This window comes from Contarinia nasturtii, unplaced genomic scaffold (genome assembly GCF_009176525.2).
Source record: "Contarinia nasturtii isolate CC-2019 unplaced genomic scaffold, AAFC_CNas_1.1 Cnas_scaffold_78, whole genome shotgun sequence".
In the NCBI taxonomy this organism is placed as follows: domain Eukaryota; kingdom Metazoa; phylum Arthropoda; class Insecta; order Diptera; family Cecidomyiidae; genus Contarinia; species Contarinia nasturtii.
Window position 1 is genome coordinate 3,542,583 of NW_022197436.1, and position 22,062 is coordinate 3,564,644.

General features: G+C 33.4%; 1 protein-coding gene and 1 long non-coding RNA gene across 2 annotated transcripts; both read left to right on the top strand.

The window, feature by feature from the left end:
- The first annotated feature begins 294 nt into the window (after positions 1-294).
- On the top strand, positions 295-1,939 carry LOC116337284. The gene is made up of 3 exons (XR_004200796.1): positions 295-941; positions 1,033-1,130; positions 1,250-1,939. It is a non-coding gene; the product is annotated as an uncharacterized LOC116337284 (long non-coding RNA).
- Positions 1,940-4,440: 2,501 nt separating this feature from the next.
- On the top strand, positions 4,441-8,067 carry LOC116337275 (dynein light chain 1, cytoplasmic-like). Its single transcript, XM_031761703.1, has 4 exons — positions 4,441-4,892; positions 5,700-5,797; positions 5,861-5,923; positions 6,428-8,067. Exons 2-4 carry the CDS (start codon positions 5,753-5,755, stop codon positions 6,587-6,589), a joined length of 270 nt encoding a protein of 89 aa, XP_031617563.1. The 5' UTR covers positions 4,441-4,892; positions 5,700-5,752; the 3' UTR covers positions 6,590-8,067.
- Positions 8,068-22,062: the final 13,995 nt, after the last annotated feature.

The following is a 22,062-nucleotide window of genomic DNA, read 5'->3' on the forward strand; positions in this document are numbered from 1 at the left end:
CATCATCTTCATCATCACCATCATTGTCTTCGGCAAAAATTATTATTATTATTATTTGTCGCACAGAGCAACTTTCCGCTTTCGCTGACTTTGTACACATTTATGTTATGCGATAACAAGACTGAACATGTGTCGGAACGGATACTAAATTGCCAACTATGAGCTGAATACAATTCCGTTTTTATTTTAGTTTCTTTTCCTTTTGTTTCTCTTTTTGTTGTTGTTGTTGTTGTTGTTGTATCTTTTTTCGAAGATATCACATACCGTTCGAAAAATTGAGGCACACGCAATATTGCATGGAAAGCAAGTGTGTCTGCGTGTTTGCAAGACAAATAAAATATCAAAATCAGCCTATATAGACTGGTGAAATCGACCAGATTTGTATACTGTGTGAAATGTGTCGGACCATAAACAAATAAGGAAAAGTTCCTGGTGATACTCCTCTATTTATTACTTCCCGCTTGGACTATTTGACAACAATGTGGCCAGCACCAACAGCGACAACTCTCCGGCAAGTCACATACAGAGATGAATATGCATATTCTGTTATATTTCCTACATGTCCGTTGCTTTTCTCTCGTTGTCAGCAAACACATTGAACATATATCGTAAGACTGTTAAATTTTTGCCATATACATTGTATTTTTCGTTTCAATGTGTCGACAACGAGATGCTGAAATCATTTATGTTGGTTTGACCAAACAAAAGCGATCAATTCTTTGCTTTGTTACCCCATCGTGATGCAATGTAAACATACATTTGTTCTCCAACTTTCTGTGTCTCTGCGATTTCGATTTTTCTTTCTTTCTCTCTCTCGCACACAACAAGTTTGGTCCCCACAAAATAACACTAAAAGGAGCCAATCTTATCCAAAACCAGTTAATGAACCGATTATTACCAGCATTACCCCGAAAATAGTCGAACATGGAAAGTGCATTTTCGTGAGTATACACTTATCGCTCTTCCGAAATAGTTTGAATAGTTTATGAATAAATGTTTTAATATGTTGTATGTTGTTTCCCAATGTGACAGATTTATACGATCGTTATGGTATGAGGGCTGTGGCAATGTAAACATAAGATGAAATTTTGAAATTGAATCCGAATGTGGAGCAACACCACACTGCTACTGTAAGAGAAAATGATGTGAACAATTGAACAAAACCAACAACCAAAATAAACTAACGATAGCTTCATATTTTCTTTTCATTACATATACACGCATGAAATACACACCACTTTCAATTAAGAAACGTGCTAATGAGAACATTTTGAGGTTTCTACGTTCCTTGCATCGAGACGCACCACTTTCACACCCATGGTATTGGTGGTGTGATGGATGATGCCAATTAAAAATTTTCCTCAACCGATGAATGGCCAAAACGGTGTGCGGTAGCTGCAACGACAACAAATGAAAACGGCCATATATGCTCGATGGTATGGTTTTGTGCCACTCGGTGCTAATGACAGTGGGGGCCAACAGTGATTATGAGAAATGATGAATAAGAAAACGGTCCATTAGGGTATTTGCTTCAACCAAATGTAGAATAAATCTATTTTTCATTCAATATTCAGTTTGATTTTATGGATAAAGGAAGGAATCGCATTACCAGCAAACCATACACAAGAAACAAAGATCTTGATCCAACATGTTATAATATATGGATTACAAATGCTGGTCGATTTTAATACTTTTACCATTTTGCATTCACAATTGTTTACTTTGCATTGAATAAATATCAATGTTTCAATTGACCTGGGACTCTCACTTCGATTACTCTTGTGGTAGCAACTATTAAAAATGGAATCGCTCCTTCTATTCTGCCATTAACTCATTAGTTTATTCAACCAAATCGCTCATGTGTGCTGTTGCCTTCATTCATTACAATCAGCGCTTCCGAACGGCGCTTGAATATATTGCGCCGCAATACAACAATTTTTCGGACACGATTTGTTTTGTATCTAGATACAGTGTTCATAGAACTCTGCAATTTAGCCAATAAACATTTTTCAGTATTAGATGTAGAGTATTTTCACATGTAAAATGATTTTTTTTTACCTGTTACCCACAGCATTTATTTTTCTGAAAAAAAATTTTTTTTTGGAATAGAAACAAAATCATAAAAAACATTTTAACATTTATGGCAATTCCATATTACATTCGGATGTTAAACCATTTTCTACTACTGGTTAAACATTGAATGAGGTGCTCATGTGCGCTTGAATAAGTATTACCATTTTCTGATATTACGAATTGCGGATTTTGTTCAATTTCAAATTGGATAGCATTCAATTTATACAATGACGAACCAATATACATGCTTCCACCTATATACCCACACACACACACTATGTGCGCCAACGTTAATTGTGTGCCAAATGCAAATAGATATCTCTTGCAGTGAATCAAAAGAGACATATCTGTACCAACATTTTTGGATCCAACAAATAGAGATCAATTTAGTTTCTGTATGTACAGATAATCGATGGGGAAAATTAAACAAAAGACGAGAAATTAGAATACGTAAGCCAATGTATTTCAATTTACGTGTTGTCAAATTCTACAACCGTCACAATTCGCACAATATGCATGAATTCGAAATAAAAAAAAAAGAGATCCACTCGAAAATGTGGATATACGAAGCTAATATTGTTATAGATAACGATAGAAATGTTTGATATTGAACGGTACTATCGATATACAAAATACCGTGAATTTGCAACTATGTAATCGCAATTCACATTTGCAAAAATTGAATACGGAATTTAACGATAATCTAAAATAGAATTGGCGTGCACATTTCCGTTTCAGCTTAATCATTTTTTGTTTCACATTCAGTGTCTGTCAGTGCCTTCGATGTGCTTAAGCTTCTTCACGCACACACCCTTTATCATAAATTTCAATTTACTCCAAAGTAGATCTATAACTGATGAATGTTAGTTAGCTGGAAGCTAAATTACATCAACGTCTTTATAACACACAACGGTTTAAATTGTGCAAGCGAATACACACAAAAAAAATATTTTTCCGTTCTTTATCTTCTTTTTTTCTCTCTGACTATGTCTTATACAAAATGTTTCCCTTTTATTCTGCTTACCCACGCATTTTAACCATTCTTCTCATATCAATTTGTTGAGCAATGCTTTAAAGCAAGGAACGTCACCGATCACCAAATGAGAGTAGCAGATTTTGAATTCTACGGGGTAAAATGAGTGAATGTGTTTGATTATAAAGTAATTTTCGAAGATGATATTTTGCGCTCGGATCTGAAATTGGTGCACACATCAATGGTTTGTATGTGCTCTGTGCTATGCTGTGCGCGTTGAATGCATATTCTACACAAAATACACAGCTATTGTGTGTTGCCATTCAAAATCACATCAACGTAGTTTTATGTTTGTTGTTCCTCTTTCGCGCCACAAAATTTCCATGGTTTTTTTGTTCTTCACTCCTTATGTGTATACTTTTTGTACTTGTGCTTTAGCAAATACTCATACAACCTCTAAAACTGGCGAATAGAGAGGGAAAAGAGAAAAAAAAAGAATTTGGCCTATCGGCAAATTTTTCATCATCAGAATGAATAAACACAGACTATAACAGCGATGATATTGACTCGTACATATTTTGGGCGACAGCAGTCAGTTAAATCTGATCCAGCGTCGGTTTTCCATCGAATGCGATTGATGGTTGAGAACAAACAAGAACTTTTCGGGTGAAGGAGAAAGAGAGGAACATTTTCAAGCCATCGTCTTCATCAATGTCGCGACGACGGAAATATTTTCCATACACAATATATAATAGAAATGAGTGCGCCTATTTAAAATTCATTGATTCACAAAATTGCAAGATTTTCATTATCCAGTGAGTTTGAAATACCTATACCGAGTCGTTTAGCGCATTTTTGACTATACATTGTGAACCGAATTTATGTCGTCTCCAACCATGCGCGCATTCAATACGCTTCAATCTACTTCACTATTGTGGAATACTTTTTCCAAAAAAAAAACGAACGTATGTTTGGTAAGTTTTACATATATTGATTTTGCACTAAATCTATGCATGCTGAATTTAAAAATTTGACAAACAGTTGAACGTCAAGCTCGAGAAATACAATATAAATAATTTAACCGTGTATGCGAAATCATGTGCATTTTTAAAAGAAAGCGCTCAATTGACGAAATTGAATAAAAAAGAAACGATAGTCATTTTCTATTTCAACATGTTGATTAAATTATCTATTGATAATTTGAAGCTTTTAAAAAAACGAATATAATACAAGAATTCAGAGCATGTCATCCCATTCTATTGGCAATTCAATCCAAACAACTTTATATATGGATTCACAGTCAAATACAATAACAATTATCACCATTTTCATTTTGCGGACTGTTTTTTTATTTTCTTTTTTTTTTTCAAAATAAATATCCATTGTGCTGCAAGAGCCAGGTGGATTGTGTATGAGTTCGTTATCGGCTTTGTACGGGTGTCATTGAACGAACGCAGTGTGATTTGAGTGGCAGAAGACCTCTGTCAGACAACCTCGTTGTTGTCCAATGAAAAGGCGCCCATCGTGCCGTATCCATGGTGGATACCGTACCGAAAAAGTCAACAAGTAGGCGAATCAAGTTGAAACATAACATTTTTGATTCGGTTTGCGTGCAGATGGACTTTTTGTTACTGTAAATTCAAATCTTAAATAGTCAAAACGAAATAACAAACGTGCTGCTGAAAATTAATTTGGTGAACATTTGAATTGAGCTAATAAGTTAAGCCGAAAAAAAATAAAGTAGTGAATCAAGCATCCACAAAAAAAGGGGGACCATCATCAATTCGATACAAAGAAGCTTCAAAAAGTAAACAAGTATCTTGAAAACGGAATTTTCGCAATATCGGTAAGATATTCCAAATCCAATCCATTTATTGTTAACATTTTTTGTATGTAACATTGAATATCCGTAAAGAAAATTGAAAACTATGATTGAATTCCAATCCCGGGCACTTTGTATGCATTGCATTTTATGTGAATGTATTCAAAAGTATTGAGTTTTCACAAAGTTGAAGTTTTTGGTTCGCGCGTCAAAATATCCAGAACATTATTCGGTTTAACAATTTCGATATATTTTCATTTGAAAAATCACATACACATACATGCACATGTTTTCATGGCATTGAATCGTCAGTGTTTTCTGTGCCGTTTCTTCTTTAACCGTGTGTGGTTTAAAAATAGATTTCAATATCCTTCAATAATTTAAATAAAATCGAGGGATCAACAAAATGTTGAAGATGGATAGAAAATTGTGCGATATCGTATATATACAAAACACATGTATCATCCCCGTCGATTACAGGTTCTATGTGTGTGTGTGTGCGTGCGTGCCCGATGGTGAGCATTCATTTACGAGGCAACATGCTTGCAAGCTTAACGCCAAAACAACACACGTATACATGCTTACGCACTTGTAATGGATAAATATTATGACCGTAACGCAATACGTACCACCATCCATGAGTGGTATTCTTATATCAGATAATTTCCAAAAATAGAATGTTTGCGATGAGCCTGTGTATTTTGTATACATTCAATACGGACAACAACACGCACTCCGCTCCATTTTTGTATTCTTTTCCCTATACATATTCCGCACTGGCATTCAATCATTTACAACTTTATTATCTAATTGGTCGTCCACATTTTTCAGGTAATTTAAAAGGGTTAACTCGAAGGTAAACAACAACAATAACTTCAATTAAGATGTCTGAACGAAAAGCGGTTATTAAAAATGCCGATATGGGAGAGGTGTGTACTGTGATTTAAGTTAACACAATTCGAGAAATGTGAATTTTGTTTTTCCTTTATTAGGAAATGCAACAGGATGCTATAGATTGTGCGACGCAAGCTCTCGAAAAATTTAACATTGAAAAGGTAATTGCTGCAAGGCAATTGAGTTTTATACAATAAAAAAAGCTCATCAAAATTAACATAATAACAGCGAAAATGGACAAAATAAATAAACACCCCCAATGACAAATACGTACAACATTTTCTGTGTGCACTGGTTTTGTATCGTATAGAATAAATGTCCCGATATTATTATGCTTTTTTACGGTTTGACATTGAATCATGTGTCTTTTTTATTCAGCAGCGTTCGCTTTGCTTTGCTTTTATATTTTGAATTTGAATTTATTCATAAATTATTTATGAATTAAACATGACAAAAAAAAATTGCAAACGCTAGCTCCGATGATTGAATGAATATGTCTGTCTTTCGTTTGTATGAACATTTGAAAATGGGGTGGCCTTCTAATCAAAACCTTTGCTACATTTCGATTGTGCTGCATTTCGAATGTACTTTACTTAAAATGTATATTTCAATAATTGACAATGAACAAAAAAAACCTCTTTTTTCACATTTCGTTTTTATTTTAGGACATTGCTGCATACATTAAAAAGGAATTTGACAAAAAATACAATCCAACTTGGCACTGCATTGTCGGCCGGAATTTCGGGTCATATGTAACACATGAGACTCGGCACTTTGTCTATTTTTATCTAGGCCAAGTTGCAATTTTACTCTTTAAAAGTGGATAGGTTCAAAGTGTGTTACATGCCCATATCCATACCAACACCAACAACGCCCACATCCGTTCAAAGTGTACTCATTTTCGAATTGTGTAAACTTAAAAAACAAATCCGTTCCATTGAATATACCAGACTTTTCATGTCAAATGCAATTTGGTCTATCGAATGCAGTTTATGACATTGTGTATCATTTGCAATATTCGCCATAAATCAATTCGAATCACATTTTGACATTGCATACCGGAGTTTTCTTCACCCTTTTTTCTTTCTTCGGCAAAATAAAAACGAACAATGATCCAAATGGGCTTGAAATTAGAAGTGCACCAAACCATATTAGGAATAATTCGGCATAACATTTTCAAGTCTGGCATATTTTTTCTTCCTCTTGTTCGAACAAACAACAGGAAAATAAAACATATAGCTTCTATGCAATTGTTTTTTTTTCTTTTTTTTTTTTTAATTTTGTGGATGACGTCAATTAAAGTTTACCATGGCACCGAGAAAAAAAATATATTAGTTAAATGTCAGTCCAAATAATGTTTATTGATATTGCATTTTTATTTAAAAGAAATTATACCATAAACCAATCGAAATATGTAAAACTATTTATGGAAAGTATTATTGGTACATATGAAAAAAAGAAGAAGAAGAAGAATACTACAAGGACGATTTGGTTACATTTCCATTGAACTATTATTATGATTCGCAATGTATTATTGTTTAACTGCACGAGCAATAATCAAACCATACGGAAAATGATGAAAAGAAATTACGTTATTGCTCGTTATCAGTTTGGATGTAAGACCGACCGTGTTTATTGTTTTTAATGTTAATGTACTATACATGTTATGTAAATTTTCTGTATTTATCTATTTATTGCTCTCTTTTTCATATATGAGTACACAGAAAGAAAAAATGTGGTATTTTTAATTCAATTTTGGTAGATTTAATATAAAATCAACCAACAAGGAATTAAATTTACCATTTTTGACATCTCTGAGGCATATTTTACAAAAGTGACTATTTGTTGAATAAGTTTTACCAACTGTCTCATTACATTTACCAACTTTTCGAAACCACAGATGACGCTAGCCCATGAATTTGGTGAATGTAATGAAGCAATTGGTAAAACTAATTCAACTGATAGTCTCTTTCGAAAAATATGCCTCAGAGATGTCAAAAATGGCAAATTTAATTCGTTGTTGGTAGATTTTATATTAAAATTGAATTAAAAATACCACATTTTTTCTTTCTGTGTACAATGCAAATAATGTTCACAAAATGCTGCTGTGACAAAAATCAGAAATAAACATCATGTATGCATACCGACAAACACACAGTCGCATACACATCGCATATTATAACTGAAATATTTATGTGAATTGGAAAATAATGTTATATGGAAGAAAAATGTCTTATGAAGCAAGAGTGAATGTAATGCACAACACTTCTCTTTCAATAAACCATACGTAATGTGAAGCAAATCATTTAATCGTTGTTTTATTCGAATACTTTAATGGACTTTCGTATTTTGGATGGAGCAACAAAAACGACCACTTCATTTGCAGGTAACTAACATTTGTCGAAATACACTTTTCTAGCGAATAAATCGAAAATATTTCGACATATATTTTAGTGGTCAAGCCGTTAGTTACCTAGTTGGATCATTGGAGTTTGCCTAGTTGAGAGTTTGATAGAAACTTTCACAGACGTAAGATCAAATTTAAGGTATTGGCCACTACCATTTTTATTTTCAACTACTTCTATATATTGTAGGTACTTAAGCCATTTTGAATGTACCGTTTGGTTGATAACCATTCGAATAATATTAATTGCGGATTTAATCCTTTTAAGTGTTGTTAATCATCAACTAAGATTTTCAACGTGAAAAAAAGTCTTCTCTCTTAATTGAAATAAAACTTTATTATAGTTGAATGTTTCGACCATTTAACCAAAGTTTTAAAGTTTGTCGAAAGATATAAAAAAAGCGATTTTGCTCAAATGCTTCGAAAATTCACACCCCAAAATTAAAAATGTTTGATAACATTTTTCGAACACAATGACTACATACACACTGGTCAGTTCCCACGGAAATGGTGGGATTGCGTTCGTCTGCTCGGACAATCGAATGAAATCCGATCATATGGCAACTATACGTTTAAGTTGCATTCTCGTGTTTATTTTATCTTTAATTTTGCATTCATATGTAAATGTCATTTTAATAATGAGCTTCGTATGTTTAAATATAATTCGAATTTTCACGATTTAGCAAATCTCATTTAATTCAATTTCTCTTCATAAACCGTTTTTTACTACCCACAGCGATGAGATGGAGACGAACTTTTGTTAGAACTTGGAATTTCGATTGATGGACTCAATTCGCGATATGTAGTTTTTTACACATGTGAACATTTTCTACATTGGCGATAACGTCGAAAGCATTTGACAAATTTGTGTCTTTCTCTTGTGTGTTTTAAAGCAAAAAAATCCTGAAAGTAGGCAAGCAACGTTTATGTTCTTTTTTTTTGTTCGTATGCATGGTGACATCATAATAATTGGCATCACATTGAAATTTTATTGTATTCAAGTAATAACAACCATGATGGGATCTGATTTTTTTTAAAACATGTTAGTTTATAAAAACTGTTGTAATTTTTGAATAAAATTTTATTTTTTGTTGAATTTAATTGACTCGATTTGCGGTGATCGAATGAGAAACGAAACTCAAAAAGTACTTTTCAAATGAATAACCCATAAACAAAGGATGGAAGCAAACGAATTTATTTGTTCCAATTTTTCTCCGAACCGAAGTTGACGAGTTTGTATCGTTCACAGACCGTTGACAAGATGTGATGTTATGTCAACTGCTTAGTAAATAAGTACCAAACACATTGATAGAGGACCAATACCTTGAACAAAGTTTAGTAGTGACTTCCACAGTATGACCATAAATTCCTTCCTAATTATTAAAATGTTTCTTCAAAACAAACAAAAATAGATGTGTTTATTAAATGTTGTTAAAAAAACGAGTGTCTTTAGACGGTGTTTTGTTCTCTTTATTCATTGGTCATAACGTGGCGTTACATGGAGACAATGTACTAATTATCTCGAAATGGTCAAAACGTAGTCAATTTTAACACAACAGAAATTATTAATATTCATTGTATTTTTATAGCAGAATGTTCATGATGGCAAACATATTTTATGAATTATGATATCATTTTGTGAAAACCGTATTTAATAAGTGCTGAAAGTGTATGATGATTATTCTGCATCTCATCAATAGATTTATATTTCGTTTGTTTTATGGTTATTTTTTTTTTCGTCGGTGTATAACTATGTAATAAAGCTTTTAGTCGTAATTTCGATGAAAAATGAAAAACAAAATGATGTTCTGGAAAGCTCTGACACACTATTATATGCTGTAGTGATGGTAAAAAAGACACACCGAACACGAATGAGCACACAAATAAAGAGAAGAAAAGAAAAAAAAACGGAACAGAGAAAATTGGGATAGAAAAGAATCAGGGAACGAGTGGCCGAATGCATGGTGCATAGAAAACGAGCGGACGAACAAAAATATTTATATACATATAAAAATAAAAAGAGAAAAACAGTAACGCACACAAGACATAGGGTTATGAAGTTTATGGCAATATTTTTAAATTTACGACCAAAGTATATTACAGCTTGTATGTTGTAGTTTGTTTTTCCACTTGATCAATATAAATAGCTTACATTACTTTGTTTTCGGTGAAATGATTTTGCCTTGTGCTCCATAAAATACAAATGCGAACCCACTTTTATGTATTGATTGTAATTTTTTGTAACGCTCTCTCTCTCTCTCTCCCTTCCTCTATTTCTTCTTGTTCTTTTCTTCAATGGTTTTTAGTTTCCCATCTACCAAATAAAAAGGATAGATATCGTTGTTGAAGTAGTTCCGAAAACACTTAAATTGGTGAAGCTGAAATAAAAACAATCAAAAAGGCAACGCCATAATACACAGAAGCAAGTACATCATGTTGGATGAAATCCGCATACAAGATGGAAAAACGGTTTGAAAATATGGTTGTGAAGAGGTTTTGTTGTGATCAGCATGTAGTTTAAAGGTTTAGCTCTCTCTCTTTCTCCCCACTATCGTTTTTCAGTGATGGTTTTTTTTCGTTTGACAAAAGCTGCACACGTTGATAAATCAATTTTACTTTTTTATTGGAATATCACATCACAGAGGGTGGTTTTGCTGTCACATTATCATTTCCAATTGGATTTTGTTTGGATACTTACGATCGTAATCGAAGAACGTGCGCACACCATAGAGACAGTGTAAATGAACCGAGAATTGTATGTGAGCTGCAGAGAGCAGCACTTATATCTAATACTCAAAATGTGAACTCCGTCAGATTGTAATAGGTTCGATTACATGCAACGATCGATAATTTAATGCAACTGCAGGATATGTCTCAAATATTCAGTTCCTGGGACGTCAGAAAAGAGGTCAGAGAGGGTGAAAAACATTAACAATTTTACATAAAAACTATTATTTTTTCACAAATATTTGCCAAATCATATTGATTTATTCAAGTAAAAGTTCACTTTTATTATTATTAGGTATCATGATACGTTTAGTTGATTTCATTCGCTGTTGGCATTGTCATCGGTGTCTCTTGGTCCAGCATGTTTGCCAAACTTTTTCGAAAGCAAAAGAGTGTGTTTGTGAAAGTATAACGCTTGAGTATGCAAATTAGGAATACAAGCTCACACGCCTTGCAATCGCTTCCACTCGGTTGTGAATGATATTGCGCTTGTTGCTAAAGGTGAAATTGCCATAGATAAAAATAAAGAATACATTAAACTTTTTTAATAACAATAATTGTAATTTGTAAAATATGGAAAAAGTATCTCAACCAGAAATTGTGCATAGTTTTTCATAAAATTTAAACTACACTTGTTCCCATTTACCAGAGCATGACGCTGTGGGCCGTCGGCTTAACATGTGTTGTTTCTTCAACGTGCTTACCATCGATATAAACTTAATCTTTACAATCTAAACCCATCACGTTGTGTGCTTGGATGTGTGGACGCGATGTGCTACACATTGTATTTTACCATCGTTCGTATCCCACACACACACACAGTGACTCTCTTGGCTTGAGCTTGAACTACTATGGATCCACTGACTTTTTTAAACTCATTGTTCACTTTGTCGAGTACTTGTTATGAATCTCATTCTCATTTCACTCTCTATTGCTGTTTCTACCTTAGTCGTCGAAGCACACGAGCAATTGGGTTGCCATTTGTATAAAGAGACGGTACATATAGATACGCGACACTGCACATTCCAAATGGAACAACTTTAGAAACGGTGGATTTACATAAATATGCACTGCACAAAGGTGTCTGCATGGCACTCTTGCCGATCTGCACATTACGCAGAAACCAAAGATGTATAACATTTTACTTAAAAATTAACTAAAATAAATGAAGAACACAAGCATGGCGAACTTTTCTTACTTGTAGTCTACTTATTCTGCTTTTTCTTCCACATGGGCTATTGCCATTTTTTTAACTCTCCTAATCTTTCTCCTCTTTCTCTATCTCTCTCTCTCTCTCTCCCTCTCTTAATTTCCCTGTTTTGTTCTCTGCCTCACGAGCTTATTTTCTCAATGATAATATATGAAAATCTAACGAAATGGAAAAAAGATCAAAACTTAATCCATTAATCTTTTTTGGTACGCAGCACAAAACAGGTACAGATACGGAGACATACAATAGAAAATCGCAAACATTCGCAAAAATAATGTAGTTTGTGTCATCATTGAAATCTATTAGAAACTCGTATATGAATTTTTTTTTCCCTTTTTAGTGAGAATATTTCAATCGATTTTTTTAGGTTCGTTCTCGTTTAATTCATATGTCATTTTGCTTTAGAACAATGTTGGTCAAACTGCAAAGGATAAACTATATATTGTACTTGTTATCAAATAAATCGACAATTTTCAACATTTTTCCACACTTCGAAACATACACATGCATTGGCATGGTAATGGATGTAAGAAACTAGAGCTAAAGACGTAATCAAGTAGATATTTATACGATTACAAGGTTGAATTCATGATGTTATGTTAAAAGGATATTTATTTCGCGTTGCGTTCAAGACGCTTTTATTTGAACGCCTGCATCATATCATATTCCAAACGGAGTGTTGCCTTATATATATGTTGCCTGTGCTTTTTATGCGCACGTATTTTTCGTGCATTATACACACATCCAATTTATCTTCAAATATTATGTAGTTGGATTGTCTGTTTATTCCAATGTAATTAAAAGGAATTACCATTTTAGAGGAAAACAGAGCCTTCAAGTGATATATAGTTTGTAAATACGGAACTATTTAGCGAACTACACACATTATGCAACATTGTTGTGAAAACAAATTAAAAAAACGACGCTGAACACAAACATCTACTGCTATTGACATTAGTGAGATGCATGGAAATTTAAAATAAAATTTGGAAAGTGATGTAGATGCCTTAGATTTTTAACCATTTAACATATTTTTTTTAAAATATATCGGTTCGTTAGTATATTTAAATCATAAAAAAAAATTAAAATAAGAAAACTGTCTTAATTCAGAAATATAAAACAAGAAAACCGTGATAAATTTGGACCATGTTGAACCATAATATTCGATCTCAATAACCGTTTTAAATCGTGAGATATGAATATAGAGATGAATTTTACTACGAACTCCTCCTAATTTTGGGACGAGGAATTCGATTTTGGCAATGATGTTCAAATTTTTACATTTCATCCCACTTTTCAGTAGAAGGACCATGATGGACTGGACCAATTTAGTCCAAACTAGATGTTAGGTGAGATACAGCACATCCAAAATGCAGAATTTCTACATTGACTTTTAAAATTTCATTGAAATCGCAGTTCCGAAGATTTGGGTGACTGAGGGAAAAACGAAAAAAAAAGCCGAAAGCTCTACATTTCATTTACCGCAAAAAAGGAGATGGATATTCTTCACGGTTTAAGACCATAGATGATGACGGAATTTTTTTTAGCCCCCCCGATGGAAAAATTCCGTTGGGGGTCCCTGAAATGACGATGTCATCAGGTTGTAGGAAATGAGGATAAAATCGTCCTTTTTTTTGCTCTTCACTTTTTTGGCGAAAATCCCTAGTAAATCGGAAGAATTTTCCAACTTCAAATTGCCTTCCAAATCCGAAAAATGCGAAAAACTCTAGCAACCCTTCTCGGTCAAAAAAAGTGAAAAGCAAAAAAAGGTCCTCATTTCCAAAATTGTTGAGGGTTCCCAAAAATATTTTAGAGGGGGGTTTCATCATCTATGGTTTGAGACAGTTATGATATTTCTCCTATGGTATTCGAATTTTTTTTTTTTTCAATTTTTCCTAATTTATTTTTTGTTTATACAAAATTTTCACACGTTTAATATTTTGTTCGTATTATTTTTTTTTATCAAGAAAATAATGGTGAATCCATTCAGATGTGAGAGAACTTTATTCCAATAACGATTTGTTTGAAACTACAGTCAGTACTTCTGCGTCAGTAGTTTTCTGACAATTTCAATTCAAATTTGCTCTATATTCACTTAATAGCCTTTATATGTAACCTTTAACTATTATTTTAATACAAACATTGTCTTTTCCGAGTTTATGAATTTAAATGAGGCATTGAGTTTGCGCATTCAATCTGCACTTTGGATTGAATTGCATCGACGTAAGTCTAGCATTAAAATGTGAATGTCAATGAAAACACCTAATAAAGTAGCATAGGTGTCAGGTGTAGTTTTCAAATGAAATCTTTTGTATGATAGAAGCATGTGTGCACTTAATTTGCATAAATCTCTCTGCAGTCTCGTATTAACTATAAATGAGAAAGTTTCAAGTGGAAACTTATCTTATTTAAATAGTTGCTCTTGTTATACCGTTCATGTGCCGGTTACTTTAGTGGAAAAATGCTTGTTTTTCAAACAATAATACTGTATGAAATGTTTCGAAGTAGTTGGTCAACATGGTTGATTACTATACTTTTGAAAGTGAGAAAAACCAACGTCTTGCTGAACCGTGAAAGCATAATGCCAAACTCTCTGCAGTGCTATCTCATGCAAATGTATTTCACACATTGCACACATGAACTGAAATGATACAAAAACAACATGGCATACACCACATTGAAAGGTAAAATATACAAACAGGCGTTATACCACATACTTATAATATCAAATGTATTTAAAAAGAACTTATGTCTTCCTCAAATACACAAAATGAAGAATTGTTACAAAAAAAGAACACACATGTGGTGAATGTATCATGCGAAATTGCGTTCTAAAATCTCTGCAAATGATTTTACTTTGAAATTGAACGAACCTCATATCCAATCACATCACAACACAATAGATGCAATGAAATAGAAAGCAGAAGCAGAACAAATGAAATTTCCGCATATCTTGAGCACAATTGTTAAATAGATTTTGTCTAGCAATTTATTGAATTGCTTTTGCTTATGCCTCGTCTTTGAAATCACTGCACAATTAAAAACCATCTACATTTTCACATGCATAGACATAGATCCCTCTCTCTCTCTCTCCCTCTCCCTCTATTTTTCATTCTCTCTTCTCTTTATAACCGTATTGCAAGTGTACACTGTACAGCATATATACATATAAATGAAAGACAAAGATGCTTTCAAAGTGTATACATCTCGAAAAGTTTATTGTCAGCACTTTAAGAACAATTGTCGAAAAGTCTGAGAAGGAGAAAACCACATATTAGCCACCACACACAAGAGCACAGAGCCAAAATGAAAATGAACAAAAAGTAGCCCGAACAGCAGTCCATTTAGGTAACACATACAACAAAAAGCACTGACACCTCTTTCTCTTGTCTCTTTGTGTCTCTCTCAAGTCTCTCGACCAAGCAACGCTTCAGATATATTTAAAAACTATTTCGTTTTCCCTTTGTGGGTGTGCATGTGTGTCTAGTATGGACTATGCGCGTATGGACTATGGAAATATTGCATACACCACATTATACGAATTGAAAGTGATCAAGCGTTTGAATCAAACGTAAATACAATGGCATGTTCAATGCACATTGTGCATTATACAGATGAAATCATAAAGAGTGTGAGTGTGGTCGTTTAGAAGTGTGCCGTTTCCTCGAATATTGGTCAATAATTTGATTTTATCCTTTTCAATACCTAACTAATTGAGTTCATTCAGCCGCACTTAAATGAACGTGTCAATAATGCTCAATTTATGCGAATCTTTTCTCTCTATCTCTGCGTGAACGTTAATGTTTATTAGGGTGGGTCAATTTTTCCAATGTGCCGATATCAAAATTCCAAATTAATCCGTTGGGCTGTTAGGCAACGCTTCAAACTCTCAGCGAAGAATCTTGCAAAGTTTCACGTCATTACGATATCATACAGGCATACGAATCTATCACGTAGAGAAGTCATTTTGTGAATACTTTAACGATGTTCTTTTCAATTTTTCATCAGAATAAGTCACATTTTCGCCAAAATTGAGTGTTTTCAAATCTGTCCCCACGAACAGGGGGGCATTCTATAGAAAAAGTAAGAATGCAGAAAGTTTCCTCTGGTTATGTAGCCACCTCAAGCATTTTGACATGGAGTTATCCACAAACTAGAAAAACAGTAGTAAAAACTAGCACATAACGAGGCCAACTTCACACGTGGGTGCTATTTGTTCGTATAACTACCAAAAGAACCAACTTTGCAGCATTTTGATATCGGTACGTCACAAAAATTGACCCACCCTAATGTTTATGCATGTATGCACATATAAAAACTAGAATCAAACAATATAATGGCATTCAATCAAGAAAATCTCACTTCTATCTATGTGAAAACTATCTTGATGTTGAAATGGACATGGTAAGCGCCAGATTGAACACATCTTTCGAGCGAATTCCTTTGTTTATTTTAATCAATTGAGTACAGCCCTGATTCTATTAAATCGGTTAGGTGTGTGTGTGTGTGTCCATCTCATTGCTTACTCTTATTAGTGATAGATTCTTTTCTCAGACCTATTAATAACAAAGAATACGAACATATTTTAATATAGGCATTACTAACCTCTATAATTAACTAGCAAACTAAATGTTTGACCCCAATTACTGTTTTCCAAATTGTACAATCATTTGAAAGCATGATGAAATTGGCACTTCTCTAAAAATGTATTTGACTTTTTGGTAGACTCAAACATACAAAAATCTGTAGATTATACGGTCTCAAAAATTTCATTCAGATGTGAATCCATACGATATTCAAAAATGTATTGAAGAATACATGAATCAATTGGAGATTAAATGATCGCGTCGGAATGCATTGTGAATATGTAAAGTTCGAAGCGAACTGCGTTGGCGAACTGCCTTTGAACGGAAATTCATGCAAATTTTTAAATGTTTTGTTTGGAATTCTTTTTCGGTCGTTTAACGTTGTAGAATATGTGTGAATATTTCGTTGTTAAATCCCGAGGCCGTTTCTCATCGTTAATGGTTTGTTCCGTTGCATGGAATATTGCTTTCTAAATCCCTTTTACATCTGTTATTATTCAGTTCTCATCGTGTCATCCCTTTGAAATTTTGTCGTTGCTTATATTTTATTCCGCTTTCGTTGTTGCCACTCCCCCTCTGTCTCTCCTTGCAATCTCTGTCACAAATATATATTTCTCTTTTTTTTCCTTCTAGGTAGAAATTTTTCATTTTCATTTTCTTCTTTTATTTAACAATTTCCTCTGAATTTCGAATGTATATTTATGGTCTCATTCGTTTTATGTGCCGCCATAATTTTGTAATGTGCATTTTCATGGCATTATATTTGTATTTTATATTTACATGGAAAATCTGTTGTGAGATTTTACCAGATTTTCGCATCTATTAGCACAATTTTCGTATCTATTTCTCAAACGAATTGCATATTCTTAGCGAGGCACATAGATCGAATACTAGCGATTTTCGTATAAAATTTAATTTCACTTGCTTGTAAAATGTGCGATTACGATTTTCCACATTGTGCAAAATGCACATGCACACACACACACATTTGCATGACACAATGATCTGTTTCATCTTTTTTCGCCAAATTTGTTAACGTTTTCCGTTTGTGTGCAACACGGACAAAGGCTGCTGCAGCAAGTCTGCATTGGATCTGATGCAAATCGTCACGTACCGAATGCCTCTAATGAATTGCTGTCGTAATGTCTGAACCTCTATGATTTCACGATATATATATTTTTTTGTTCTCACGATTCATCGAAGCAGAACTACAGAGAAGAAGAACAAAAAAAAATCACGCAACGTACAAATCCAGCAATAAAATATTTAATTGAAGCAATCACGTTTTATTTTACTGCAATTTGAATGAACGATGGTCATAATCGGTGGCAAAATTTCATAAAGTTGAAAGAACATTTGTTGTTTTTGTTTTTGAATTAATGACGTTATATTTTAAACGCAAAAGGATTTATTGATTCGTAGAAAGTATGGTATCTACCTAGAATCGATTTAATGATTTTGAAAATTGACACCATAAAGAGAAACAAAGTGCGTAAATTTGACCAAATGCGAATGCTGGTTTTATATTGTGTGTGTTTGTGCGCGTGAATGTTATTTTGGACTTGTGTGTTTTTGGTTTCTAATTGTAATGAAGTAATTTCAAATGGTACATGGTGTGAGTGTCAGCCAAAAATGCAAATGTTCAATATTTGTGCGCCAATGAAAAGCTCAACATTCCCTGTATGCCACGAATACGTGTCACTCTCTCCTCTGCCTGAGAATCATTTGGAATTTTACTGTGATCAACGAGTGTACTGTCTGCATGCAATGCCGAATTGGGTGTAATAAACGCACAAAGAACATTCGGGCGAGAGGCTTTGATTCATATTTTCAATTGAAATGCTGTGGTTGAATGCGTTTCGAATGGGTACGTGTTTATATGATTTTATCAGTTGAATAAAAGCGAACACACGCACGCGGTGGTTTGTTATAGCTGCTGCATTACTGATATATACTGATTCCATTGGTTGTTATTAGATCCTCTAAAATTGTTTTACACTGCATAATAAATGTTGTGGGCTATTCGATAAAATTTATTTGCAGCCAAAAACCTTCAATATTACTTTCATAATAGAAATTATTAAATTCAATTTCACTTTAATTGCACTTGATGCAACCTCAACATATGGACTTATGGAGTGTTAGACTTAGTTCACGCGTATCAAATAATTCAATGGCATTTTGCCCGTGTTAAATCGCACCATTCACACTATAAAATCGATATCATTGAGCATCACACATACTTTGTATTTGATCATTTAAAAATGTGTACGTAAATGTATTCGATATATGAAAACAAAGAAAAAAAACACTGGAATTATTTTATTGCTGAGGTCATGGTCATAATTAAAACATTACAGCCGGGGTGTTTTGAGGCCTCAGGATGTACAGTGAAGTCTTTATATAATGTACACAACAACACACCATCTTTATGCTTATTACCATTTTGTTGTTTTTCCTTCAAATATCATGTTTTTCACATTCGTAAATAAATTCTGAATTTAAAAAAAATTCATATAAAAATTGCTCAATTATTTGGAAATTGCATCCGACAATTCCAGTTTTATAATAATTATCATTAGTGAAATGGTTACACAATAAACCGTGTGCCAATTTAGAAACACATACACGCTTCAATAATTTTTATCGCGCGAAATTCTCTACGTATATTTCAATCAATTGTGTACAGCCCTGATTCAATTAAATTGGTTAGGCGTGTGTGTCGGTTTGCAAATAAATTCTATTACTAGACCATGTTTGTTCAACGGGCCCTTTTTGCCTATTCATTTTAAATACCGTTTCAAGACTGAATAGGTTTGAGGGGGGTGGCGTTGCAAAGGAAAACATGTAGTTGATATGTTTGCTTTGCTCCTTCCGAGATAACAAAAGCATTTCCTTAGTACCATGCTCTCTCTCTCTCTGTCTCTATCTCTTTATCTTTGTTAGCAGACAGCGACAGATAACATTTGGAACAGTCAGTTGTTTTATTCTATTTGCATTCAAAACATGTATCAATTGATACGCACACCTGAGTTTTGAGTTGTGACTTTTTCAATAATCATTTTCCATTCTATTTGTATATATCTCCCGAAAATTCAAAAGTTTAATACCAGAGAAATAAAAAAAAAATGACCTGAATGACGACGTTAACGAAAAAAACAAAACAAAAATGTAGAACAAAAAGAAGCCTAGTCGACGAACTGAGACACAGACGAAGGAGTGAATCTGTTACAATATTTTTATATTCAATACAGCAAACAGATTTCTTTTTTTTTTTGGTAAAATGCGGAAAAAACGAGAGTACGTGCATTGAAATATAAAAAAAACTGTATACGCGATTGTCCATTTACATGCCTTTAATTTTACCAAGGAAAATCACGCAAGAAATTGTTACTCCCTTTTATTTTTACAGAAACTTAGATTTTCCCTTCCTTCACTTTGCATATTTACACTCAGCGAATGAATTACGGAGAAAAATGAAGATGATTTCGCATTTACATTTTTACAATACACAACATTTTTTGCTATCATTATTTACATATGATTGAATGTAAAATATTTGACGGTAATCGGCACATAAATCGCCTTTTAGTTGCTAAACATAGCGTCCAAACAACCCTACTTGCAAGGTAAAAAGAAATTGATACGCTGTAAATCTTTTCAACGTGATAGAATATTTGTAATAACATTTAACATCTTGCGTATAAAAAAATGTTTCATTTTCATAGTTTTTGAAAATAATTGTTGTATTTTGTCAAATTTTCCAAATTATTCGCTCGAATTTCTTATATTTTATTTTTGTTATTATGCTACGAATATGTGTATCATCGGCGGCCATTCATTTTAATTTATATTCAACATATTTAATTAGAATATAAATTCAGAAAATTATCATCATCGCTACAACTAATCAATTGATGTGATTACGTGCGCCAAAATTGTTCATACACAAAGCATCCAATTTTGCGCAAAAATGATTGAGTGGAAAAGCTGAAAATAATTTTTGATAGAAAAAAAAACACTCACACACATTTCACGAATGAATGTTTGGAAACTACAATCTCAGTTGAACGAGATGCCAATTTTGATTTCATGCGTTGAAGTATACTCAGAATTGTTTTTGACTAAAAGGGGCTTAAAAATTGTTCGACCGAAAATGTGCAATTAAAGTTAAATTTACCATTTGCAGTTTGAAATTTGTAAATTACCATTGAAGGGGAACAGCTGTTGTTGGTCGATTACCTAGTCGATTACTCATGCATGACGAATAACCACGACTGTTTGAATGTGAGTTTCATCTATTTCATACATGGTAAAGCTGTGGTTCAATGGCTTGAGAAGCCGGCCACCATGTGACTTATGCGTGCCACATTTTTCTTTAAGATAGAGAGAGAGTGAGAGATAGAGTCCTAGCTCGATAAATATGACATTTCACATTTGAATAATGAAAGTTACAAAATCTTCAATCGTCAAATGTCTAATTCATAGCGAAATGTTCAAAGGTTAGACAAAAATAAAGACAACAAGAAGTGAAAAAAGGGAATATAATGTAAAAAAAATACGCAACAAAAATAAACTTTGGCAAACAAAACAAAACAATGTCTTTCGTTCGCGTAATTAGCTTTTCAGTCAAGAAAAAAAGACATTGACGAAAACTTTTCCTGTTTTCAACTTTGTCTCCAAAGAACATCAGTTTGGAATTAAATTTTGCCAAAATCTTATTTCGAAATGATAAATAAAACATAGTCGAAAAACTTTGTAAAAATGTATTTGCGTACACACAGACAAAAAGGCTGCTAAATAAGTTGTCATCATGAGAAAATGTCTTTGTATTCATTTCGATGTTCACGGCGGCTCAGCCGTCAGTCTTTCTTGTTCGCTGTTCTCTCGTTCCATTTTATAGCTTCGGCACAACAAACGAAAGCGATTTAATTGTATATTCAATCAAATTGTGAGAAAGCCGGGGTGCACACAGTTCATTATGGTTTTTGAAGCATACACGCCAAATGTTGAGGACGAACAACAACAAAAAAAAAAAACAATCTACATACAGTTCGTAAAAGCATTTCTTTCCTTTTACATTTAAAAAAAGGAAACCCGAAATCTTATAAATTATATACGCAATTTGCTTATTGAATTTATTCTAGAGGCGTGATAAATTGATTCGGTTACGGTGTCTATATGATTCGGTCGTTGTTGATTTTTGCCTATTAAGCAAATGCTTTAAGAAACATGGTACAATCGGCCACAAACAAAAAAAAATCTACGACGCAATAGCATAGATATAACCATCAAACGGACCAAATCATCTGTCGGCGAGGACAATGGATTCATGAAGAGAAAGCATCAACATATACCGCAATGTCTTCACTC